At 41.8% G+C, this 27,489-nt stretch overlaps 1 protein-coding gene across 1 annotated transcript; it reads left to right on the plus strand.

Moving 5' to 3' along the window:
* The first annotated feature begins 3,836 nt into the window (after positions 1–3,836).
* On the plus strand, positions 3,837–24,435 carry acss1 (acyl-CoA synthetase short chain family member 1). The gene is made up of 14 exons (XM_046358834.1): positions 3,837–4,324; positions 4,564–4,660; positions 6,194–6,393; positions 8,092–8,267; positions 8,732–8,884; positions 9,721–9,868; positions 10,734–10,871; positions 11,345–11,437; positions 12,377–12,489; positions 16,180–16,306; positions 21,635–21,762; positions 21,928–21,991; positions 22,614–22,735; positions 23,078–24,435. Exons 1-14 carry the CDS (start codon positions 3,964–3,966, stop codon positions 23,255–23,257), a joined length of 2,100 nt encoding a protein of 699 aa, XP_046214790.1. The 5' UTR covers positions 3,837–3,963; the 3' UTR covers positions 23,258–24,435.
* Positions 24,436–27,489: the final 3,054 nt, after the last annotated feature.

Here is a 27,489-nt window from a genome sequence, read left to right on the forward strand (position 1 = left end):
TGTATGTGTAAAAGGTTTTGCCAATGTCCATTCCCTCAAATGACACCAGCACACTCAGCGCAGCATAAAAACTTTGGTTTTGGTTATGCTGCCCATCTGAACAGACATCTAGATACACACAAGGAGGAGAACACATTTGGCTATGAGACTTGTGGGAAGAGATTCTGTCTGTGGATAGCATTTCCACCAACCTTCCGAACTCAAGTTACACATGATTGTAAAACACACAGAGTGTCCCAGAAAGACACTGACCTGCGCAGCCTGTGGAAAGATATTCTATCATTCCTTTAGCCTCAAGCGACACATGTTTACTCACACAGGGGAAAAGCCACACCCTTGGGATGTTTGTGGTAAGCAATTCAGTCTCTGTTGGAATCTCAAGGAGTACCATAATGTCCACCCAGCTGAGAACACATACAAATGTGCCACCTGTGGGAAGGATTTTGGTTCACAGATGTCAATCTCCAGGCACAGCAGTATTCACACAGGTGAAATGCCCTTGTGGAAATAGATTACGTCTCTGCCAGGTATGAAGACTCATCATGAGACACACAAAACAGAAGATGAGGACTGCTCACACTGATGAAGAAGCTTGAAGAAAACCCACAGGCAGGTCCACAGTTTGAGTAGAATTGTTTTAGCTTTTCAGGTGAAGATATGTACAGTATGCCTACTATGGTTACTGTATGTTAAATTAGTAAATACTTTACATTACTAAAACATTACTACTATATTACTAAAAACAAAATAAAGTTAATTGTTTATTAAATTCAACCTATGTATATTTTATAGGGCCTAAGTGCATGTCAATAAACATTTTAATGAATTATTATTACTGTCACGACTTCCGCCGAATTCGGCTCCTCTCCTTGTTCGCGCGGCGTACGCGGTCGACGTCACCGGCTTTCTAGCCATCCGGGCTCAATTTTTCATTGATCCATGTGTTTTTGTCTTGTTTTGCATTTCCCAATCACACTGCATGTATTTATTCCTCTGTTCCCCCTCATGTCTTTGTGTGATTTGTGTTTACGTGTCATTTTTTTACGCGCCAGACTGGTGTTCATAGATTCCGTATCTTGTCACGAGGTATGTTTATTTGTTTGAACATAATTATTGTGACTGTTTGCGCGTTTTGCACTTTTGCCAATCAGCTGGAGGCTTTGACACAGTGGCGTCCGTCTGTTGGTTTCTCCTGTCTCAATAAAGTGTGCGCCTGTTCACAACTCTCTGCTCTCCTGCACCTGACTCCGCTACCAATACGCACACCATTGGCAATTACACATATTTAAATACAGTTTGTATTTTCAAACAGTCTTTTTATTTCAATATCCTACTTTTAGATACCCTTTTTCTGTGAGAAAACAGCAATACAATTAGTCAAACAGGTATCTTGTTGACATTGCTTTGCTTAGCCTATATGCCTCATCGTGATGGCTTGAGTGGGTATTGGAAATGCAAAACAACATCACAGTTGCCCTATTTGGTTAATGGTTCTTAAGATTCATATTAATATCTAGTTGTGTATTTCATGTCTAGTTTAAGCCTTAAAACCCTGCTTAATCACATATAATTCCCACTTAATGGTTCACAAACCATATAATTGCTCTACTGCCTTATCCTTATTTTCCACATTATAGTCTAATGGCCCACTGCCTTTAATCTGATATTGTTTTGAGATTACAATGTTTTTGAATAGCAAATAGGGTAGTAGATTTCCAAATGAAATTGTATTTTGGTTTGGGCTCAATAATGGTTTATTTATCCTGTAATATTAATCCCATGATTAACAATATCAACAACAACAGCTTTAATATGATAAATAACACACATTTCCAAACAAATAGTTATAAACAAATACTACTCAGATTGATTATAACATGATAAGGTGGGTGTCAAAAAATCCTGCATGTGAGTAATGGAGAGTTCATCAAACAATGCTGTTGTTCTGTTTCTGTCTGCAATTCAACAAGCAGAATACTTACGTTTACATGTTAGTTATTTAGCAGACACTCTTATCCAGAGCGACTTACAGTTAGTGCGTTCACCTTAAGATAGCCAGGTGAGATAGCCACATATCTCAGTCATAGTAAGTACATTTTTCCTCAATAAAGTAGCTATCAGCAAAGTCAGTAAAGTCAAGTCGGAAAAGGTCAAGTGTGAGTTCATGAAAGGCAAGGGTGTTAGTATATATATTTTTCAAATGTCATTATGTTATGTTTATCTCCACAGCCTCATCAATATAGAATACCTCTGAATGTTAGCAAACGTACAAAAACAATACAGCTAGGCTACACAGGCTGAGTAACTCAGAATAATATTATTCAGTACAATTACAACCACTGTATTAGTATTAGACCATTGATCATGTTCAGTGAACCAATCAGTGGTCACATTATGTGAGTGCTTTGCTTTTCCCATGGTTTGAACAAACAGATTAGCAGTAGGGAGAAAAACAAAGCACAAAGAGATTAGAGACACCTCATTGTTAAGAATGAGGGGTATTAAATCTATTAAAATGTCATCAATCAGAATTTATCCCACAAGTCACGTTCATACCTTTACATCCTCTCGCCCAAACTAAACTACAATTATATGATGGTACTATGTTAGGGCATTATAGAAAACAGGGCAAATAATCTGGCCTTTTGTTGGAATGGTCTGCTAATGGAAAACAGTGTTCGTTTATAGAACATAATTTAATAATAATATCTGTTGTTTTGTCAAGCAGGAACCACCTGTCAAATGTTTGTTTTACTCCGTTCACAAGCATTCATCTTTTATGGTGTGTTTTTATATCATATACATCATTTATAAAGAGATTATGGGCCTAAAGCGTATTTAGTAGATAGGCCTATGCAGTGTGTTTCTGTCTAAATTGGAAAGTCTTTAAAAAAAAACAAATGAAATATTCACTTTGGTTTAATTAGAATTCATACTATTAATGCAAGATCTGGAAATGATTGTCCATAGCATAATATATTAGTGTATTTTAGACAATATGACTATTACCAAACCCGATACAGTTTCATATTTCAACTGGGGATTTGAGTAAACGGTCTAATATTATCACACACTGAAGAGAAAAGTGTTGTTGAACAATGTGTTGGAGTTTGTTTGCAGGTTACATTGAAACTATTGCATTTGTTTTCCCCTAATCCAGATGATGGGATTGAGATTTCATTCAGCATGAAATAAAAATATAATTTCACCCTTCTGTTTGGTCCTCTAGGAGGCAGCATCATTCTTGAATTTGAGAATACATGTAATAACAGAGTAGCGGCCAATATGAAAATGTTTTAAGAGTTTAAATTGAAAAGTTGTTATTTTTTAATTATAGAGGACTACAAGAGATGGTTGTAGGATTTTCAAAGGAAAATGTACTATCACACATATGCAGAAATTCAATAGGCTAATCATGATTTGTTTCACACATATTGTTTTTAATATGATGAGTTTTGAGTCTTGTACCACAATCTACTAGGACATATCAATACATGAAATAGAAACATTTAAAAACACATACACAGACCAAAGAATAAGTAAAACCTGTCTTGGCAGCAGAGAGAAGGTTTAGCCGTTTTAAAGCACATTTCCTGCAATTCTATAAGTCCCTTATAATTTTGATATACTTTCTATTTGGTTTTAGTGGTTTAAGTTTACACACTGAAAGCGTTTTTCCATCCCAATTTTAACTATTCTTTAAAACATTTTTTTTTTACTTTTTGGGGTTGCAATGCACAAAAAATGTCCCGACTCCCGACCAACAGTTTGGAAAACAGTGGGCTAGGCTACACTTTAGTGATAGTGAGTGCTGAAACTAACTCTCCTCTGTCATGAACACTGACCTTTACATAATACATTTTCATCAACGACTTGTTCCCACCCTTTCTGTACCACTCAAGGAAGCTTGAAAGAAAAGGATCCTGCTCTGGTCAAGTTCTGCGTGCAGCAGGGGAGCAGAAAATGGCTGCACATAAAAACGGGAGTTTGATACATATAATAAATAGAGCCAGGGTATTCTTCAAAAACGGCAGCTACCGAAAGAGAATTTTATTGACCTCTCTGAAACCTGTTCAGTGTCAGAGGCGAACAGTCTCCAGTATCGGCGATAGGAACACGAACTTGACACCGCACTTGAGCTCAAATCTCGCTGGATGGTCATACAACGAGTTATACGAATTGTCTGTGAAAGATCCGGAAACCTTTTGGGGATCAATTGCTAAAGAGAGGCTTACATGGAATAAACCATTCGATCAAGTGAGGGACTGCGACATTACTAGTGGGAAAATCAATTGGTTTCTTGGGGGACAGTTGAACGTTTCTGGTAAGAAACGTTTCTGGCAACACTAAATATTTACTACCCCATTGCATTACAGCCTTTCTACATAGACTGGAAGTGCGTGATCAAGCCTTATTTTCTTCTAGGATTAAGTTATTGTATTGCTTTTGTTTGTGTGGATCTTGTTAAGGTTTGCTAACTATGTTTAATGTACATTATGCTTACTGGACAGCCCCCCAAATAATGGACAGTAAGTTACATTAGTACATCTATTTAATTGGCAGTGAATTGTTTGGATGTGCATGTTGCCAAGCATCCTGACAGAGTCGCCCTGGTCTGGGAGAGGGATGAACCTGGGACGGAGGTAAAGGTCACCTATAGGTAAGTTCATGCCTATGCAAGGACCTTCGACAGGGTGGGGGACTATTATAATGTAATGCTTATTTTGGAAAGCTTGAGATATGATATAGATTAGAGTCATCTGAATGAATCAATCCACATCATTCAGCAGAGGAGCTGGAATTTATACTGATCTGTGCAACAGAGTAGGAGGTATCAAACCAAAATACTTCACATTCCACACTGATGTTTAACCAAAGATGATTGCCTCCAGATGTAGGATCTTCATTTCAGCCAGTTTGCTACAGCATGAAAATAATCCTGCGGCAACAGGAATTGTGAATTATTAACCTCAAATACACTACAAGTTTAAAATGTCCTGGGTAATCAAATTAAGATCCTACATCTGTATCCTGTGAAAAGATAATCTTGTCCTCTGTCAAGTATCCATGTTAGGTTCTGTTTAAAAAAAAGTTTATGCTATACTGTAAAGGGTAGGAGGAAACATGGCAGAGATTCAGCAGTAATATCTAAATATTTACAATATTCCAAATAGTTCTCTAGATATGCACAGTGAGATGTTCAGCTGTGCCAAAGAAGAACTGGATAAGAACCATGTTCTGGATCTGCATGGATATATTGTTAACTTTAATATTGTATAGTACATAAATAGCATGACATTAAACCTTTATTGATACAGGGAATACCAATTGATACCAGGGTCTCTTTTTCAATGATGTCCTGTGTTACAACAATCAGCAAATCATGAAGGCTTCAATACTCCCATTACAATTTGCATTATGAATGAGACACCGTATGTACTTTATTGTTGATGAGATTAAATGATAAGGAAGTGCTGTTGAAATTGCAAAATTCTTTTTGGATGGGTGTCACAGTTATTGTGTAAGGTGGTAGTGTGAGATTTCAAAATGAGGCCGTTCTGCAATAACGACTAAAGCTGCTTCCTGGATCAGAATGTAAACAGGAAGCTGTGGGGTGTCCAACTGAACGTTCACTAGACATGAAACTGAAAGTGTACTGGAAGGTAATTTCAGTACTCCCAAAAATTATTAATCAGAGTTATCCATTGTTCAGTGCCTCAAAGAAGCCTCAAAGTCACTAATATACATCTTCCTATATGGCTTGCAAGGAGTAGGGATTTAAAGTAGTTCTCAAAGACTCTCATTTTACAACAAAATACTTATTCGGTTGTCACCATAGGAGAACCCTTTTAAGTTCCACGTAGAACTCCTTTGGGCCCTAGGTAGAACCCTTTTGGCTTCCATGTAGAACCCTCTGTGGAAAGGCTTCTAAATAGAACCCCAAAAAGTTCTACCTGGAACCAAATAAGTTCTACCTGGAACCAAAAATGGTTCTTCAAATGCTTCTCCTATGGAGACAGCCAAAGAACCCCTTTAGGTTCTATATAGCACCTTTTTTATCTAAGAGTGTACACTTCAGATAGTGTTTGATGGAATCAATACAGAACACATAACTTACATACGCAACAATAGTTGAGGTAACTATTGCTCCAAGTAATAACTTCTGTCTGAACTTTATACAACTTTTCTACAGGGAGCTACTTGAGACTACCTGCCGCCTAGCCAACACGCTGAAGAGGCATGGGGTCAACAAAGGTGACCGGGTGGCCATTTATATGCCAGTGTCGCCCATCGCTGTGGCTGCCATGCTTGCGTGTGCTCGTATCGGTGCTGTGCACACGGTGGTGTTTGCTGGGTTCAGCTCAGAGGCCCTGGCTGGGAGGATTCAGGATGGTGAGTGATACTGGGCCTGGACTCATGTTTGACTGAGATAAACTCTTTAGAAATGTTAGTTGCTGCAGGGGGTGCTGAGATGTTGGCCAGGGTAGGGCTAGCCAGGTGTAAAGCATGGCTAGCCGTGGAAAAATGCTTATTGAAATGATCGATTATCATAGATTTATTGGTGGTGACAGTGTTTCCTAACCTCAGTGCAGTGGGCAGCTGGGAGGAGGTGCTCTTATTCTCCATGGACTTTACATTGTCCCAAAACTTTTGGAAATTAGTGCTACAGGAAGAAAATGTCTGCTTGAAAAAGCTAGCCTTAGCTTTCCTAATCTCATGGTCCAGTTGGTAACCCAAGAATGCATTTCAAGGACGTTTGTGTTTTGTATACAGATGCTCCCTTTAAAGCCCAAACATGACAGGGGAAGGGCACAAGGCCATTTCAATTGTGCATGCATGTAGCTATTCAAGTTCAAATAAAAAATGAGAGATTTTCGAGGTTGTTATCTGTAATCATACAAAGCTGACATAATACTTAAGCTTTGCGCCTTTAAATAAAGCGTAATCATAGAGTTTACAGGAATTTCAGCTTTTCTATTCAAAGGTACAGGATAAATGTCTGATAGTTAAACAAGATATAGCTCCAATGGCCATGACCCCTAAAATGGCTCGACTGAATGGCTGCCAAGTTCTCAGCACTCCCAAGTGAGTCATTATGCATAGAGCAATGCCAGATTTTTAAAATTGAACATGCTCTTGGCCATTGTGTCTGGGAGACACCAGTCATCAAGTTTCCTCCCCTTTTTCCCAACTTAACTCCAGTGAGAAACTAAACTGTTTTACTCAAATGCTGCTAACATCATGAGACTAGGCAAGGGCTGTTTAATTTCAAGCTGCATTTTGTGGTCAGACAGAAACCAGGCCAATTTTAGAAAGATCAAACACAAGGCCAGCAGTTTAGGACACACACTGAAGGATGAGACAGAAAGCTAGGAGCAACATGTCATCTCAAACCTTTATAACATGTGCAGTACAGTACTGAGTGTACAAAACATTAGGAACACCTGCTCTTTCCATGACATAAACTATCCAGGTGAAAGCTATGATCCATTATAGATGTCACTTGTTAAATCCACTTCTTGAAGGGGAGGAGACATGTTGAATAAGGACTTTTAAAGCTTTGAGACATGGATCATGTATGTGTGCCATTCAGAGGGTGAATGGGCAAGGCAAAATATTTAAGTGCCTTTGACTGGGGTATGGTGGTAGGTGCCAGACGCACCGATTTGAGTGTGTCAAGAACTGCAGCTCTGCTGTGTTTTTTACCCTCAACAGTTTCCTGTCTATATCAAGAATGGTCCACCACCCAAAGGACATCCAGCCAACTTGACACAGCTGTGGGAAGCATTGGAGTCAACGTGGGCCAGCTTCCCTGTAGAACGCTTGTAGAGTCCATGTCCTGACGAATTGAGGCTGTTCTGAGGGAAAAACGGGGTGGAACTCAATATTTGGAAGGTGTTCCGAATGTCTTGTACACTCAGTGTATACCTCAAAGAGAACCAACAGATAGCAATTAGGCCTATTGACATCTTGCAATTGTTAGAAGCTGCTTGCATTTTCTCAAAGTACTTCATATTCTCAATTAGACTGTGTAGTGATGTGTCCGCATGATCTCAGATCTCTCAGACTGTGTTCCCCATCTCCCTGCAGCCCAGTGTAAAGCTGTGATCACGTGTAACCAAGGTGTGAGGGGAGGCCGGTGCATAGACCTGAAACCTACAGTAGATGCTGCAGTGAAGAACTGCCCCACTGTCCAGCATGTGTTTGTGGCCCAGAGGACCACTAACCCAACTCCCATGGGCAAACTAGACATCCCATTGGAGGAGGTAATACTTGTTCTTCATACTTCTTATTGTGCCATGGAGGAGGTAATATTGAGTCTGAGTAGCGGGACAAGCCAGTGGCAGTCCTGTAACGGGATCAGATTGTATTGCAGCCAAGCTCTGCTCACAGATGGAAGTGGTGAACTGAAAGAACCGTTTTGCGATGTTATCTGTCATGTTTATATCTGTTATGAAAGATCTCCTTATCTGTCTGTCATTTCATCTGCCATTGTCACTGACAAGATTAAACACCTTGAGGTGTTTTGTTTTTAAGAACAACCTGTGTACAGTACCGTTGAACAAAGCACATATACAGACCTACTATGAGAGTATCATGATGACATAACACACATTTAACTTGAAGCAAATCAAGTGTAATCCCACTGCATTTAGTAATTCCACTGCCAGAAACATTCATATCACCAAACCATACCTCCAGTCTCCCACTCTTTTCCACTCTGTCTCAGGCGATGGCCAGTGAGTCGGCACAGTGTGCTCCAGAGCCTATGGGCAGTGAGGAGATGCTTTTTATGCTCCACACGTCAGGCAGTACCGGCAAGCCCAAGGGCATTGTCCACACACAGGCTGGCTATCTGCTCTATGCTGCACTGACTCACCAGGTATGTCTTCAGTTAATCCCTCTACGGAATACTTCTTACTTTAGAGAAGCAAATGCAGGTATGGTGCCTTCCTTAAAATGGTTATGTGGCAGAAAATATGCATTTGTTTTGCTGATAAATAGAACCAACTATAAAAGGAGGAGGAAGGCCCAATTACTGTGTTGTCTGAGAGTGTTTTGATGAGGGCTACAGACAGGGCAGTTTGAACAATATAAATATTCTGCCACATGGTTTGGCATAGCTTAGATCAGAACAATGAATTCAGTGTTCCCCTTTCGTGAGAGAAGCCCCATTCCATATTCTGGGTCAAAATTAGCCCCCTTTGACTGACAAATAAAAACATCTGTTTTCTCCCTGCTTTTCGATGCTGGTGAGCATGTTGTGCTTGGTGGGATTGACAGACACAAAGCTGACATGCTGTTAGTGATAATAATAGAATGAAAACACAGCTATGAATCTGCACGAGATGTGCTGCTAATTTCTAAGTAGCTTACCAGCTCAGGCCCAAACAGACGTTTGGCAATTGCTCGCACTGTCTCTTTTTGGCATGTTGGCTGTTTAGATTCAAATAACAGACAAAGCTGCTTTATATCTGTAGCCCCCTGACACAGACTGGGCCTCTTGGGACCATGCCAAAGAGAGACCTGTTGCTGTTGCCAGGCTGTTAAGCAGTTCTGCTCAGAGAACTATCAATGTGGCAGCCAGGTTGTGTGGGAAAGCCTGTATACGTTTGCCAGAATTTCGCAATCTTGTAATTTTGATGATTTCATTGTCTGGAAAAGTACAGCATTGCTCAATGGACCTGGTCTCTAACTTACGTGTTCTTGTTCTTGCAGTATGTCTTCGACTACCATCCGGGCGACGTGTTTGGCTGTGTGGCAGACATTGGCTGGGTGACTGGTCATAGCTATGTGGTGTATGGTCCTCTGTGTAATGGTGCCACCACGGTCCTCTTTGAGAGCACTCCTGTGTACCCAGACCCCGGTGAGCTATAACAGTACAAGTACAAGGGCTGCACCCTGACAATATCTGATTGACATAATCGTCCACTATTAATCATTAAGAGGTGTCTACAACTGTTACATACTTTGGCAGGAGACTTTGACATACAGCATCAACGTTTGTCCTTTCTTTTCTGGTGCTTTTTACTCACTTGTCCTCTTTACCAGAGGTCATAGAGTATTACAGGTCGTATCCACTGAGAGATAGCCAGGTGACTTGTTACCAGCTGGGTGGGTGTCACAGCTTTTGGCAGTATTGGAATACTTATTCACTGGGCTAGGGGCAATAAGGGACAAAATTCATTATTGTTTTTGATTCTATTTTTATAGACAAGTTAGAAGTTCTATATTATTTATGCATGTGTTAAGACGTTCTGTTGCTATGTGTGCTAGAACTAATGTATAACTATTACCGCAATACGCAATATTTTTCTTTCTATAACCCGCGGATAACTTGTATATGTAGTATTTGGGACAACAAGAAAACCTTAGAAATGTGAATAAAGTGGATCACTGTAGTTTTAACTGGCTTCGCTGGCATTTCTCCAGTGTTGCGTGACTCATTAACTGTCTCGATGACAATTTTGTTCTTTGTTTATTACCATGGCTTGTCGACTGAAGGAGTGCTTCAAAGTGTTATAAGTTCATTGTTAAGGTTTGCTGTCAACTTCGTAGTGATATGACATTGGCCAATGCCCTCTTATAGCCTTGGCAAAATAGGACATTTCCTGTTCTTGTTTCTGTGTCACTATTTAGTGGATTATGGAAACAGGCAGGATATATTTTGCTGATATTTGCGTGCGTGTGTATTCCTTTACCATAATGACCATGTGCCTTTGTCCCCTCAGGGCGATACTGGGAAACAGTGCAGCGTCTGGGCATTAACCAGTTCTACGGTGCTCCTACTGCCATCAGACTGCTGCTGAAATATGAGGAGAGCTGGGTCAAAAAGTATGACAGGTCCTCCCTCAAGACCCTCGGCTCTGGTGAGACACGAGATCAGTGCCCCCTGCATAATCATTTGCCAATGAGCACACAGTTGATCCTACCAGATGAATGAAATAACTGATCATCTGCTATGTATGCAACTGAGTTGCATTGTTGCAACTCAATTGCAAATTCAAAGTCAGTGGCTTTGCGCGTTATGGAAACTTGACTTGGTTCCAGTGATTCCTGTCAGTGTTACAATGACCTTAATAAGCAATTCATCTCAGAGTTCTTGGCTATAGCTATCATCACATTCATAGGGCAACATGATCATAAGTCATATCAGTTCAAAGCATTTCATATCTTTATTATTATTTTCTTATTACTGAAATACTCTACCAGTAAAAAGGTAGCCCAATATCTAAATAATACAGAATGTTTATGCCGAGAGTACATTTCACAATATCTTAAAATAGTTCTGAGTGTGCCCAGAGCTGGGTGTACTGTATTGAATGTGCCGGTCTTCTTGCAGTGGGGGAGCCTATCAATCACGAGGCATGGGAGTGGTTCTACAACGTGGTGGGAGATGGAAGATGCCCCCTAGTGGATACATGGTGGCAGACAGGTAACATCAGGGCGGCTGAATGTCTTGGCCAACGTTGTCTGATGTGGTAAATGCTTCAACTTTAATTGCCTTAGAGATTTTATAATGCACAATTAAGCTAACATTTTTTATTGCACTACCATGTAGGACATCATAATACGCTACATTATATGACATGGAACAAAGGGCTTATCAAAGGCATATAAAAATCAGGTCAAGTTACATTTGTAAGAAGGATACAATCATGACTTGAAAAGCAAGCTTATTTTGTGCATCAAATGAATGCCAACGCCTGTGCTCTGATGTTGCATGCTGGTGGAGGAGAAAGCTCTGCCTCTAAGGCGCATCTTGATTTGTTATGGTGGTTTCTGTGCTGATCTAGACAATAAGTCTGTCTGATACTCTGTTTACTGGTGGCTTAACCCTAATTTGCGATTAGCACAAGGTACATCTGCACTGAAAATGAATTAAAATAATCCCCCCCTCACCCCCAACACACTTACCCCCTTCTCCCCGACTCTCCCAACCGCCAGCGGGTGGAGGCTCTCCAGTGAGGACTGGCAGGAGTGAAGTGGGGAGGGTCATGACCTAATTCCTCAAAAATCACTTTCTGGGGTTTTCTCCATGGGCGTATGTGCTAAGTCTTTTGAGGGGGGCTGGAGAGTGGGGTTCTTCCAAAGGCTTAATATCAAAATGAAGTGTAATTTTCTTGTACAGTACTGCAATTCCTTTTTTATTAAGGTGATTATCACTTATTACTAATTTGCCATAGCCACAGGGGTTCAACCCTCACCCTCTTCCCCATCAGCAAAACATAGACAATCTGTAGCGCAGCCAGACTTAGGTCAAATGCAGTACATATCAACTACTCTCCAATATGTCAGCTGCACATCCCTTTAACCTTCCTTATTGCACTTCTCCGTGCATCTCCTTTCTCTCTCTCTCTCTCTCTGTCCCCAGAGACGGGAGGTGTGTGTATTGCTCCAAGGCCAGCTGAAAAGGGTGCTGAAATTGTTCCGGCCATGGCCATGAGGCCCTTCTTTGGCATTCAGCCTGTTATCATGGAGGAGAAGGTGATCTGTCTGTGCTGAATTCAAATCAATTCAACTGTCTTGCTTTTTCTGAATGAAATGGTCAATTTGTATTTTTTTTTTTAAACAGATTTTACTTAAGAGAAAACTTAAGAGAAAAATATCAAATGTAATTGTTCTATGTTCATCATTAAGACACAACCTTAAATGTTTTACTTTCCATTTTTGTGAATCAAGTCCTTGTGAAATGTAGTCAGTGGTATTTACCGCATTCTCCTCTGACGGCATTCTGGGACTTTGGACTCTCGTTCTTCAGAAGCCATAAAAAGTATAACAATTCAAGCTGGACCATGTCCAACTGCTCCAAGGACATTCCACTCTTCCCCTTCTCAACTGTGTGACCTCGTTCTCCGTTCAAAAGTTGAAAACAGGTTAACAATCACCAAGCCACCAGGGTACATTCTCAAAGCATGCACAGACCAGCTGGTTCGTGTCTTCACAGACATTTTCAATCACTCCTTGTCCCAGTCTGTAATCCCAACATGTTTCAAGCTGACCACCCTCGTCCCGGTTCCCAAGAGCTGCAATGTAACCTGCCTAAATGACTACCACCCTATAGCACTCAGATCTGTGATTATGAAGTGCTTTGAAGGCTGGTCATGACACACATCAACACCATCATCCCAGACACCCTAGACCCACTCCAATTTGCATACCGCCCCAACAGATCCATAGATGACACAATCTCAATTGCACTTCAACACTGCCCTCTCCCACCTGGACAAGAGGGGAAATAACAATGGGAGAACACTGTTCATAGACTACAGCTCAGAGTTCAATACCATAGTTCCCTCCAAGCTCATCACCAAGCTAGGGACCCTGGGACTGAACCCCTCCCTCTGCTACTGGATCCTATACTTCCTGGCGACTCGGCCCCAGGTGATGAAGGTAGGCATCAACACCATCGCCACGCTGACCGTAAAGACGGGGGCCCCTCAGGGGTGTGTGCTTAGTTCCATCTTGTACTTCTTGTTCACCCATGACTGCGTGGCCACGCATGACTCCAACACCATTATCAAGTTTGCTGATGACATGACGGTGGAGTCCTAATCACCAAAGGCGATGAGTCAGCCTACAGGGAGGAGGTCAGAGACTTAGCAGTGTGGTGCGAGGATGACAACCTCTCCCTCAATGTCAGTAAGATCAAGGAGCTAACCGTGGACTATAGTGCAAAGAGGGGAGAGCACGCCCCCATCCATATTGACAGAGCTGTTGTGGAGCAGGTCGAAAGCTTCAAGTTCATTGGCGTACACATCACTAAGGACTTCACATGGTGCACACACACACACACACACACACAGTTGTGAAAAGGGCATGGCAAAGCCTCTTCCCCCTCAAGAGGCTGAAAATATTTGGCATGGGTCCTCGAATCCTCCAAAAGTTATACAGCTGCACCATCGAGAGCATTGTGACTGTCTGCATCACTGCTTCGTATGGCAAATGCACCGCCCTTGACCGCAAAGTGCCACAGAGGGTGGTAGGGACATCCCAGTACATCACCGGGGCCAAACTCCATGACATCGAGGACCCCTATAACAGGCGGTGTCAGAGGAAACCCTGAAAAATTGCCAAAGACTCCAGCCACCCAAGTCATAGACTATTCATTCTGCTACCGCTTCTACCCCCAAGCCATAAGATTGCTATAGCCAGACTTCTAAATAGTAAATTAAATGGTACCAGAACTATCTGCACTGACTCTACGCACACCCACTAGACTATATATACACACCATATATACACTCACTCACACACACTACCATGACACTCCCACACATTCACATACACTACATACGCACACACACACAACACAAACACACGTACACATTACACACACACGCACACTCACACACTTTTACACTCATCATTTGCTGCTGCTGCTCTGTTATGTATTTTACTCTTATTATTATTATCTATCGTGATGCCTAGTCACTTTACCCTGCCTTCATGTACATATTTACCTCATACCTCTTCACATTGACCTGGTATTGGTACTCCCTGTATATAGCTCTACATTGATCTGGTACTGGTACTCCCTGTATATTTACATTTACATTACATTACATTTAAGTCATTTAGCAGACGCTCTTATTCAGAGCGACTTACAAATTGGTGCATTCACCTTATGACATCCAGTGGAACAGCCACTTTACAATAGTGCATCTAAATATTTTAAGGGGGGGGGTGAGAAGGATTAATTTATCCTATCCTAGGTATTCCTTAAAGAGGTGGGGTTTCAGGTGTCTCCGGAAGGTGGTGATTGACTCCGCTGTCCTGGCGTCGTGAGGGAGTTTGTTCCACCATTGGGGAGCCAGAGCAGCGAACAGTTTTGACTGGGCTGAGCGGGAACTGTACTTCCTCAGTGGTAGGGAGGCGAGCAGGCCAGAGGTGGATGAACGCAGTGCCCTTATTTGGGTGTAGGGCCTGATCTGAGCCTGGAGGTACTGAGGTGCCGTTCCCCTCACAGCTCCGTAGGCAAGCACCATGGTCTTGTAGCGGATGCGAGCTTCAACTGGAAGCCAGTACTCCCTGTATATAGCTCTACATTGACCTGGTATTGGTACTCCCTGTATATAGCTCTACATTGACCTGGTATTGGTACTCCCTGTATATAGCTCTACATTGACCTGGTATTGGTACTCCCTGTATATAGCTCTACATTGACCTGGTATTGGTACTCCCTGTATATAGCTCTACATTGACCTGGTATTGGTACTCCCTGTATATAGCTCCACGTTGACCTGGTATTGGTACTCCCTGTATATAGCTCTACATTGACCTGGTATTGGTACTCCCTGTATATAGCTCCACGTTGACCTGGTATTGGTACTCCCTGTATATAGCTCTACATTGACCTGGTATTGGTACTCCCTGTATATAGCTCTACATTGACCTGGTATTGGTACTCCCTGTATATAGCTCCACGTTGACCTGGTATTGGTACTCCCTGTATATAGCTCTACATTGACCTGGTATTGGTACTCCCTGTATATAGCTCCACGTTGACCTGGTATTGGTACTCCCTGTATATAGCTCCATTCTAGTGCATTGTATTACTATTAATTTGTATCATTATTTTTAAACTCTGCCTCGTTGGGAAGGGCTCGTAAGCTAGCATTTCACGGTAAACACAAGTTGTGTTCGGCGCATGTGACAAATAAACTTAGATTTTGATTTGAACTGTTTTTTTAAAGCACTAAGAACTGTACGTTAGACACTAATTGTGGGACAGTGGTAGTTTGGTCACACCCGCCTTACACATTGCAATTAAAACTAGCAGCATATGCTTCCCTTTCCTTGATTAACATATTTATTAGGGCTTTGTTGGAGTGGTAACGTGACCTCGAAACTTAATTTCCCCTCTCCGTGTCTTTTACTAGTAATTTCAGTCAACAGTAAAACTACACGCAGTACTGTATAACTTGCATGCACTGAATTTCTATGTATTGTTGTTAGCTATGTGTTTTACTGTAGAGGTTGATCTTTATGAACAGACACATTCATATTGTAATTATTGGTGTTGTGACATGCTTGCTGCATGATTTTTTTTAACGCACTTGTAATGTTTGTGTTTACATTCTATACTGATGTGTTTTATTAATTCAAATGTTTTATTGTGTGAGAACCTAATAAGTTATTAAAATGTTTGATTCATTTTCCTTTTATCACCAACAGGGTAAGCCTATATCAGGAAATGATGTCAGTGGAGCCCTTTGTATTGGCCAACCATGGCCTGGAATGGCCCGGACCATCTTTGGGGACCACAAGAGATTTGTGGATGCATACTTCAAACCATATCCTGGTTAGTTGGCCTAATTCCATTTCCCTGTGGGCTCCTCTCTTTTTTTAAATGTATTTTATATCACCTTTATTTAGCTAGGTAGGCCAGTTGAGAACAAGTTCTCATTTACAACTGCAACCTGGCCAAGATAAAGCAAAGCAGAAATGTAGAAGAGTAGGGAGGTAGGCAATAAATTGGCCCTATAGAAGAAAATAATTACAATTTAGCATTAATACTGGAGTGATAGATGTGCAGATGATGATGTGCAAGTAGAGATACTGGGGTGCAAAAAAGCAAGAGTGTAAGTAATAATATGGGGATGAGGTATTCGGGTGTGCTATTTACAGATTGGCTGTGTACAGGTACAGTGATCAGTAAGCTACTCAGACAGCTGATGCTTAAATTTATAGAGGGAGATATAAGATGCCAGCTTCAGAGATGTTTGCCATTCGTTCCAGTCATTGGCAGCAGAGAACTGGAAGGAAAGACAGCCAAAGTAAGTGTTGGCTTTGGGGATGACCAGCGCAATATACCTGCTGGAGCGTGTGCTATGGTTGGGTGTTGCTATGGTGACCAGTGAGCTGAGATAAGGTGGGGATTTACCTAGCAAAGACTTATAGATGACCTGGAGCCAGTGGGTTTGGCGACGGATATGTAGGGAGGGCCAGCCAACGAGAGCATACAGGTTGCAGTGGTGGGTAATATATGGGGCTTTGGTGATAAAATGGATGGCACTGTGATAGACTACATCCAGTTTGCTGAGTAGAGTGTTGGGAGCTATTTTGTAAAGGACACCACCAAAGTCAAGGATTGGTAGGATAGTCAGTTTTACGAGGGTATGTTGGCGGCATGAGTGAAGGAGGCTTTGTTCAGAAATAGGAAGCCAATTCTAGATTTAATTTGGGATTGGGGATGCTTAATGTGAGTCTGGAAGGAGAGTTTACAGTCTAACCAGACACCTAGGTATTTGTAGTTGTCCACATGTTCTAGGTCAGAACCGTCCAGAGTAGTGATGCTAATCTGGCGGGAGGGTGCAGGCAGCAATCGGTTGAAGAGTGTGCACTTAGTTTTACTAGCATTTAAAAGCAGTTGGAGGCCACGGAAGGAGTGTTGTATGGCGTTGAAGCTCGCTTGGAAGTTTGTTAAGACAAGTGTCAAAAGAAGGGCCAGATGTATACAGAATGGTGTCGTCTGCATAGAGGTGGATCAGAGAATCACCAGCAGCAAGAGCGACATCATTGATATATATATAGAGAAAAGAGTTGGCCCGAGTCAGTCATTTGAGAAGCCAAGGCTATTGAGTCTGCCGATAAGAATGCAGTGATTCACAGAGTCGAAAGCCTTGGCCAGGTCGATGAAGACGGCTACACAGTACTGCCTTTTATCAATGGAGGATAGGATATCGTTTAGGACCTTGAGCGTGGCTGAGGTGCACCCATGACCAGCTCGGAAACCAGATTGCATAGTGGAGAAGGTATGGTGGGATACGAAATGGTCGGTGATCTGTTTATTACCTTGGCATTTGAAGATTTTAGAAAGGCAGGGCAGGATGGATATAGGTCTATAACACTTTGGGTCTAGAGTGTCTCCCCCCTTTGAAGAGGGGGACGCCCGAGGCAGCTTTCCAATCTTTGGGGATCTCAGACGATACGCAAGAGAGGTGGAACAGGCTAGTAATGGGGGTTGCAACAATTTCGGTGGATAATTTTAGAAGGAAAGGGTCCAGATTGTCTAGTTCATCTGATTTGTAGGGATACAGATTTTGCAGTTCTTTCAGAACATCAGCTGTCTGGATTTGGGTGAAGGGGAAGCGGGGGGGTTGGGGGTTGTTCAAGTTGCTGCAGGGTGTGCTGAGATGTTGGCCAGGGTAGGGGTAGCCAGGTGGAAAGCATGGCCAGCCATGGAAAAATGCTTATTGAAATGATCGATTATCGAAGATTTATCGGTGGTGACAGTGTTTCCTATCCTCAGTTCAGTGGACAGCTGGGAGGAGGTGCTCTTATTCTCCATGGACTTTAGTGTCCTAAAACTTTGGGGAATTAGTGCTACAGGAAGCAACTTTCTGCTTGAAAAAGCTAGCCTTAGCTTTCCTAACTGACTGAGTATTGGTTCATGACTTCCCTGGAAAGTTGCATATCGCGGAGGCTACTCGATGCTAATGTAGAACGCCACAGGATGTTTTTGTGCTGGTCAAGGGCAGGCAAGTCTTGGGTGAATCAAGGGCTATATCTGTTCTTAGTTCTACATTTTTTGAATGGGGCATGTGTAACGGCGTTCTTCGTTTGTAGAATGAGAGTCGGACCGAAATGCAGCGTAGTGGTTACTCATGTCTTAAATAAACAAAGATCGTGATACATGAAATAACTTATACATATACAAAAACAACAAACGGAACGTGAAACCTATTACAGCCTATCTGGTGAAACTACACAAAGACAGGAACATTCACCCACGAAATACAAAGCGAAACTCAGGCTACCTAAATACGGTTCCCAATCAGAGACAACGAGAATCACCTGACTCTGATTGAGAATCGCCTCAGGCAGCCAAGCCTATACAACACCCCTAATCAGCCGCGATCCAAAATACTACAAACCCCAATACGAAAAACATATAAACCCATGTCACACCCTGGCCTAACCAAACATATAACAAAAACACTAAATACAATGACCAAGGCGTGACAGCATGCTTATTTAAGATGGATAGGAAAGCACTTTTGAAGAGCAACCAGGCATCCTCTACTGATGGGATGAGGTCAATATCCTTCCAGGATACCCGGGCCAGGTCAATTAGAAAGGCCTGCTCGCTGAAGTATTTTAGGGAGCGTTTGACAGTGATGAGGGGTGGTCATTTGACCGCGGACCCAGTACACACACAGGCAATGAGGCAGTGATCACTGAGATCCTGGTTGAAGACAGCAGAGGTGTATTTAATCAAATCAAATCAAATCAAATGTATTTATATAGCCCTTCGTACATCAGCTGATATCTCAAAGTGCTGTACAGAAACCCAGCCTAAAACCCCAAACAGCAAACAATGCAGGTGTAAAAGCACGGTGGCTAGGAAAAACTCCCTAGAAAGGCCAAAACCTAGGAAGAAACCTAGAGAGGAACCGGGCTATGTGGGGTGGCCAGTCCTCTTCTGGCTGTGCCGGGTAGAGATTATAACAGAACATGACCAAGATGTTCAAATGTTCATAAATGACCAGCATGGTCAAATAATAATAAGGCAGAACAGTTGAAACTGGAGCAGCAGCACAGTCAGGTGGACTGGGGACAGCAAGGAGCCATCATGTCAGGTAGTCCTGGGGCACGGTCCTAGGGCTCAGGTCCTCCGAGAGAGAGAAAGAAAGTGAGAATTAGAGAGAGCATATGTGGGGTGGCCAGTCCTCTTCTGGCTGTGCCGGGTGGAGATTATAACAGAACGTGGCCAAGATGTTCAAATGTTCATAAATGACCAGCATGGTTGAATAATAGTAAGGCAGAACAGTTGAAACTGGAGCAGGAGCATGGCCAGGTGGACTGGGGACAGCAAGGAGTCCTCATGTCAGGTAGTCCTGGGACATGGTCCTAGGGCCCAGGCCAGTTGAAACTGGAGCAGCAACATGGCCAGGTGGACTGGGGACAGCAAGGAGTCATCATGTCAGGTAGTCCTGGGGCATGGTCCTAGGGCTCAGGTCCTCCGAGAGAGAGAAAGAAAGAGAGAAGGAGAGAATTAGAGAACGCACACTTAGATTCACACAGGACACCTGAATAGGACAGGAGAAATACTCCAGATAAACAAACTGACCCTAGCCCCCCGACACATAAACTACTGCAGCATAAATACTGGAGGCTGAGACAGGAGGGGTCAGGAGACACTGTGGCCCCATCCGAGGACACCCCGGACAGGGCCAAACAGGAAGGATATAACCCCACCCACTTTGCCAAAGCACAGCCCCCACACCACTAGAGGGAAATCTTCAACCACCAACTTACCATAATGAGACAAGGCCGAGTATAGCCCACAAAGATCTCCGACACGGTACAACCCAAGGGGGGACCCAGACAGGCCGACCACAACAGTGAATCAACCCACCCAGGTGACGCACCCCCCCAGGGACGGCACGAGAGAGCCCCAGCAAGCCAGTGACTCAGCCCCCGTAACAGGGTTAGAGGCAGAGAATCCCAGTGGAAAGAGGGGAACCGGCCAGGCAGAGACAGCAAGGGTGGTTCGTTGCTCCAGAGCCTTTCCGTTCACCTTCCCACTCCTGGGCCAGACTACACTCAATCATATGACCCACTGAAGAGATGAGTCTTCAGTAAAGACTTAAAGGTTGAGACCGAGTTTGCGTCTCTGACATGGGTAGGCAGACCGTTCCATAAAAATGGAGCTCTATAGGAGAAAGCCCTGCCTCCAGCTGTTTGCTTAGAAATTCTAGGGACAATTAGGAGGCCTGCGTCTTGTGACCGTAGCGTACGTGTAGGTATGTACGGCAGGACCAAATCAGAGAGGTAGGTAGGAGCAAGCCCATGTAATGCTTTGTAGGTTAGCAGTAAAACCTTGAAATCAGCCCTTGCTTTGACAGGAAGCCAGTGTAGAGAGGCTAGCAATGGAGTAATATGATCAAATTTTTTGGTTCTAGTCAGGATTCTAGCAGCCGTATTTAGCACTAACTGAAGTTTATTTAGTGCTTTATCCGGGTAGCCGGAAAATAGAGCATTGCAGTAGTCTAACCTAGAAGTGACAAAAGCATGGATTAATTTTTTCTGCATCATTTTTAGAGGGCAGGTTGGTCAGGATGATATCTAAGAGGGTGCCCATGGTTACTGATTTAGGGTTGTACCTGGTAGGTTCCTTGATGATTTGTGTGAGGTTGAGGGATTCTATCTTAGATTATAGGACGGCCAGGATGTTAAGCATGTCCCAGTTTAGGTCACCTAACAGTTCGAACTATGAAGATAGATGGAGGGCGATCAATTCACATATGGTGTCCAGGGCACAACTGGGGGCCGAGGGGGGGTTTATAACAAGCGGCAACGGTGAGAGACTTGTTTCTGGAAAGGTGGATTTTTAAAAGTAGAAGCTCGAATTGTTTGGGCACAGACCTGGATAGTATGACAGAACTCTGGATGCTATCTCTGCAGTAGATTGCAACTCGGCCCCCCTTGGCAGTTCTATCTTCTCAGAAAAAGTTGTAGTTAGGGATGGAAATTTCAGGATTTTTGGTGACCTTCCCAAGCCAGGATTCAGACACGGCTAGGACATCCGGGTTTGCAGATTGTGCTAAAGCAGTGAATAAAACAAACTTAGGGAGTGTCACTGTTTATTACCCAAGTGTGAGCTTTGGAGATGATTCTATTCCAGGTCATTACTTCACTGGGGATGGAGCATATCGGTCTAAAGAAGGCTACTATCAGATAACTGGGCGTATGGATGACGTAATCAACATTAGTGGCCACCGATTGGGTACTGCTGAAATTGAGGATGCCCTGGTAAGAACTAACACACCTAGACTATTTGTTACATGAATGGCAGCTGTATGTTCAGTTGACTCACTAATAAAATCAATATCATGATTATGAGAAAGAGTCACTGTACTGTTGTTGTCAATGGGGATTTCTTATACATTTCTTGAATGGTTGTCTTCTGTCTTTTAGGATGAACACCCAGCAGTTCCTGAGACTGCGGTGATTGGTATTTCCCATGATATCAAAGGAGAGGGTAAGAATAAAAATATAGACATACAGTGCAAAACCTCTATCATCCCACATTAACACGCACAATACACATTTGTTACAGTATGTATGTGAATTGGATATTTCTGGAGCTTTGAAATGGCTTCTAACCCGTTGAATAACAGTACACCAGGAAATGGAAAGCTTCTTAGCTTTGAGTCAAATCTATCCTTGAATCTAGCCACTGTTCCCCTTTAGTGGAATAGGCACTAGCCTTCAGGTGTGTCAATACTAGTGTAATATACCCAAAACTAAACGAACAGCCTCTTAGTACGAATTGTTACTGAGTTCAATGATAAACCCTGAGAAAGTCCTTAGAAGTTTGTTCTTGGTAAACTCTTGATACTCAGCACCACCTTGTGGCTATAAAGGGGAATAACAAGGAATATGTGGTGTTCTTCATGAGATTAAACCAACCCACATACTAACCAAAAGAAGATCAAGATTGCTAAAATTACATATGTATATATCTATGTACACTGAAATGACATATGTGTACATCTATATGACGATCAAGTGAATTGAAGCTTATTTACAACTTGCAATTCATAGTTATTGGCACATTCTATCAACGCTTTGTTGCATGTTTTCCTTCCCTTGTACAACAGTTCCCTTTGCCTTTGTGGTTTTGAAAGAAGACCCTTCCCTGAACCACACAGCAGTCGTTAAAGAGCTGAGAGGCCTGGTGGCCACTAAGATAGCAAAGTATGCTGTCCCTGACCACTTTCTGGTGAGGATTAATCATGCTGCTTGTGGTTACTAAACTGTGCATTTATGATAGTATGTAAAACTGCTGTTGTTGAAGATCCTAGTATATGCCCTGAACCAGACAGCAGTCGTTAAAGATCTGAGAGGCCTGGGGCCACTAAGATAACAAACAAAGTATGCTGTCCCTGACCACTTTCTGGTGAGGACATTCACGCTGTTTGTGGTTACTAAACTGTGCATTCCTGTTATTCAAGGCAGTATGTAAAATTGCTGTTGTTGAAGATCCTATTATATGGAAATGGCATTTGTTTTAAACTAATAATAGATGGTTTCTTTCATCTTTCTGTCGTTTGACCTCTTTCAGGTAGTGAAGAGACTTCCCAAGACACGCTCTGGGAAGATCATGAGGAGAATCCTGCGGAAGGTGGCTATGGAGCAGACAGGAGACCTGGGCGATGTGTCCACTCTGGATGACCCATCTGTTGTCGCAGAGATCATCAAGGCCCATGCCCAGTACAAGAGCCTGACATCTCAGAATAAATAATGAAGTAGGCTTTATCACTGCTAAGACGTTGTGTTGGCAACTTGGCACTGGTCACTTGAGTAACAGCTCACTTCACTCACTCCATTCTGAATTTTATACTGTGCTGAAGCTGAGTCAGTTTTTTGACCACAGTCCTTCAGTTGTTCATTATGTATGGCTCATTTATATAAGACACAAGACACTCAAGATACACAGTACACCCCTTTCTTTCCCTTTAAGAATCATTATCATAAGGCTAATCTCTCATGAGAGATTAAGATTATCAAACGCGCAGTATTTTTTTACATTGTTTTTTAAAGAGCCACGCCAATTGGCACGGGTGTTTTTCTGTTGCTCATTAGAAAAACAAGATTTCAGTCTGGGATGTATGTTTCCTGACCGTTGTTCAACCCATGTTAGTAGGCCAATGGACGTTTTAAAATCAAAACACAACCTTCATTTATTTACATGTTGTGATGCACCGATGTTCCAAACTCTGTTTTAGAAGAGACTGACTTTATGAACAAAATTATCAGATTTACACTTTGTAGTCCATTTTGACACTAGAATAACTGTTTCTTACTCATATAGATGTCACATATGCAGTTTTCAAATGGATTCTTGCTTTTTAAAGGCAGTTCTCTTTAAAGCTGCAATATGTAAGTCTAAGTGGTATTTCTTCTTTGTGCGCTATTTCTATGCTTCCCCTTCTTAAGTTTCGTTTTTGGGTCTTTTAACTTTCAGTTTTGTTCACCAGCTTCAAACAGCTGAAAATACAATATATTTTTATGAAAAGTATATTTCACAGGGGTTTAGATGGTAAAATTACTTTACCTACTTGTTTTGTCACATCAACTGAAATTAGGCGAACAATTAGACTTTTACCAACCAGAAAATGGCGATTTCTGCATAGTACATATTTTAAATAAGAAAAGGCGCTGTAATAAATTATGAATTCATCCAGAATAATGGTGTTTTATATATGTTATCTTTATAAAGGTCCTATTTTAACAAATGTTATGAAATAAAAATAAATTGCTCAAGGACGTGTTCACTTGATTGAAACACTTACTTAAGAATTCACTTTTTCTTCCCCAGATGCATTCTTCATAATATCAATGCCATATTTAAATTATAACAGAATGAATTGACTTTACGTTGTAAATTCTTACAAAAAATAAAGCAAGTAACAAACATGAGCACTGTTTTTTTGCTTTGTCAATTGCTGTTGCACATGTATTGCATATATAAGGAAAAACATATCGAATAACTATTTTGCCGTCCTTATTAGTGATTATATTAATTGACATAAACGATCATTTTTGTTCAGCAATTTCATGACATTACATGTGTTACAGTTACACATATGCAGCGGAGGAAACGACTTCTCCGCAACAACAACAAAAAACAACTCCAGTCCTTGCTGGTATAAATAAATATCTGCAATCTGCATGCCAATCATTTGATCTCAATCAGTTTCATGAAAATATACATTTAGATCTTCTTAATGAGTTATATACAGTGATACGCGAATTTTTGAGCAGATAATGTAAACAAACTCTAGCATACTGGTGCTTTGGCCAAGTGCATCTGCGCTCTCTGTTCAGTGCTTAAGCAGCGGTCTCTGCTCAGTTTGGCAACAGCGCGAGAGTGAGAGGGAGGTGACCGTGTGCTTCGCGGTTTACCGGATCTTTTTCTATGCAGTTTTCTTGAAGATTGCTCAGAGATACACACGATGCAGCGCTGTCGTTCAGGCGGCAGATTATGTGCTGTCAGCCACTGACTTGTCATTCCAACACCGCTGTCATCAAATGGACTATGATGTCAAATGGATAATAAAAAGGATTTAGAATAAATAAATTACATTTAAATGATTTTTTAAAAATGGAGTCAAATGGATGGTAGCCACAAGTTCTGACTGAGCTCAATTGTCATGAAACGCATACACAGCTACGAGTTTCTCTCTCTTTCATACACACTTATAACGAGGAGCGTCCACAATGTGTTTTGTGTGTGGAAGTGCTTAGTCATGAGTCTCGTATTACGAACAAATTAATAAAACGACACGTCCTGACCAAACATCCACAGCATGATGGTAAACCCAGGGAGTTCTTTCAGAACAGTGAAGAATGCTTCAGGAAACAGTGCCTCGACAGTGGAAAAGTATGTCCGCTAGCAAGGCATTGTTATTTTATAGCCGGTGATGATAAGCAGAACTAAGGGAGTACTAACTAACTCTCATAGTAGTAGATGTGAGTTTATCTTTCAAACAATCCCCTGGCCTTGTACACAGCTAACAGCTAACATTCGCCAAAGCAAGCTAGCTACTAATAGTGCAACCGTAAGTAACAGTACAGATGAAGATGAAAAATGATCAGGCCTACTGTACATCTTATTGTAGAAATTATTGTTGAAAACTAGTCTAGGTTGGAACTGTTGCTGTTAAAATACAATAATAATAACTGGAATAAACTGTGGCAAACACACTCCCACAGTTCTGGGTTGCTCATCTACAACAGGAAGCGGTCTCCTGCCTGCCTGAGAAAGCAGTAGATGTTCTGGTCCAGTTTGTCACCACATACCTATGTGAGTCATGGTTCTCAACTCTGACATACTTAAAAAACAAGTACAGAAATAGACTCAATGCTGAGCATGACGTCTGTGTTGCACTGTCAAAAACAGCCCAGAACAGCATGTTGCTGTTAAAATACAATACATCTTTTTTATTCTGAACTGGAATAAACTGATTGATCACATCACACAGATATAGACCAGAAAAGGACTGTGTGTGTGATGTGATCAATCAGTTTATTCCAGTTCAGAATAAAAAAAGATGTATTGTATTTTAACAGCAACACTTCCAAACTAGACTTTCTTTCAACAATAATTTACACAGTAGGCCTAATCACATTGAATCTATACTGTTACTTAGGGTTGCTCTATCAAAGAGCCTATGTGTGTGTTCTGTTATTCATCTGTGTGATGTGATCAATCCGTTTATTCCAGTTCAGAATTTAAATTATTTGCATTTAAACAGCAACAGTTCCAACCGAGACAGATATGTGAGTGTTTTAATTGGGGAAAATAAACATGAATAGATATTTATATGGATATTTAATTTAATTGTTATTTGTTTTTGTTTACAGTCGTGGCCAAAAGTTTTGAGAATGACACAAATATTAATTTCCACAATGTTTGCTACTTCAGTGTCTTTAGATATTTTTGTCAAATGTTACTATGGAATACTGAAGTATAATTACAAGGATTTCATAAGTATCAAAGGCTTTTATTGACAATTACATGAAGTTGATTCAAAGAGTCAATATTTGCAGTGTTGACCCTTCTTTTTCAAGACCTCTGCAATCGGCTCTGGCATGCTGTCAATTAATTAATTGCTTGGAGTTTTTCAGAATTTGTGTTTGTTGGTTTTTGTTTGTCCACCCACCTCTTGAGGATTGACCATAAATTCTCAATTGGATTAAGGCTGGTGAGTTTCCTGGCCATGAACACAAAATATTGATGTTTTGTTCCCCGAACCACTTAGTGAACACTTTTGCCTAATGGCAAGGTGCTCCATCATGCTGGAAAAGGCATTGTTCATCACCAAACTGTTGCTGGATGGTTGGGAGAAGTCACTCTCAGAGGATGTGTTGGTACCATTCTTTATTCATGGCTGTATTCTTAGGCAAAATTGTGAGTGAGCCCACTCCCTTGGCTGAGATGCAACCCCACACATGAATGGTCTCAGGATGCTTTACTGTTGGCATGACACAGGACTGATGGTAGCGCTCACCTTGTCTTCTCCGGACAAGCTTTTTTCCGGATGCTACAAACAATCAGAAAGGGGATTCATCAGAGAAAATGACTTTACCCCAGTCCTCAGCAGTCCAATCCCTGTACCTTTTGCAGAATACCAGTCTGTCCCTGATGTTTTTCCTGGAGAGAAGTGGCTTCTTTGCTGCCATTCTTGACACTGGGCCATCCTCCAAGTCTTCGCCTCACTGTGCGTGCAGATACACTCACACCTGCCTGCTGCCATTCCTGAGCAAGCTCTGTACTGGTGGTGCCCCGATCCCGCAGCTGAATCAACTTTAGGAGACGGTCCTGGCGCTTGCTGGACTTTCTTGGGTAACAATTGAACCGCTCTCCTTGAAGTTCTTGATGATCCGATAAATGGTTGATTTAGGTGCAATCTTACTGGCAGCAATATCCTTGCCTGTGAAGCCCTTTTGTGCAAAGCAATGATGACGACA

This window comes from Oncorhynchus gorbuscha, linkage group LG08 (genome assembly GCF_021184085.1).
Source record: "Oncorhynchus gorbuscha isolate QuinsamMale2020 ecotype Even-year linkage group LG08, OgorEven_v1.0, whole genome shotgun sequence".
NCBI classification, from domain to species: Eukaryota; Metazoa; Chordata; class Actinopteri; order Salmoniformes; family Salmonidae; genus Oncorhynchus; species Oncorhynchus gorbuscha.

What these genes read in the sequence shown, in the direction of transcription:
- acss1 (XM_046358834.1), top strand. Translation starts at nt 3,964, where the DNA reads ATGGCTGCACATAAAAACGGGAGTTTGATACATATAATAAATAGAGCC. An exon ending in GGGACAGTTGAACGTTTCTG is followed by an intron (nt 4,325 to 4,563) that starts GTAAGAAACGTT and finishes TTTAATTGGCAG; the next exon opens with TGAATTGTTTGGATGTGCAT. An exon ending in CTGAAATTGAGGATGCCCTG is followed by an intron (nt 21,763 to 21,927) that starts GTAAGAACTAAC and finishes TCTGTCTTTTAG; the next exon opens with GATGAACACCCAGCAGTTCC.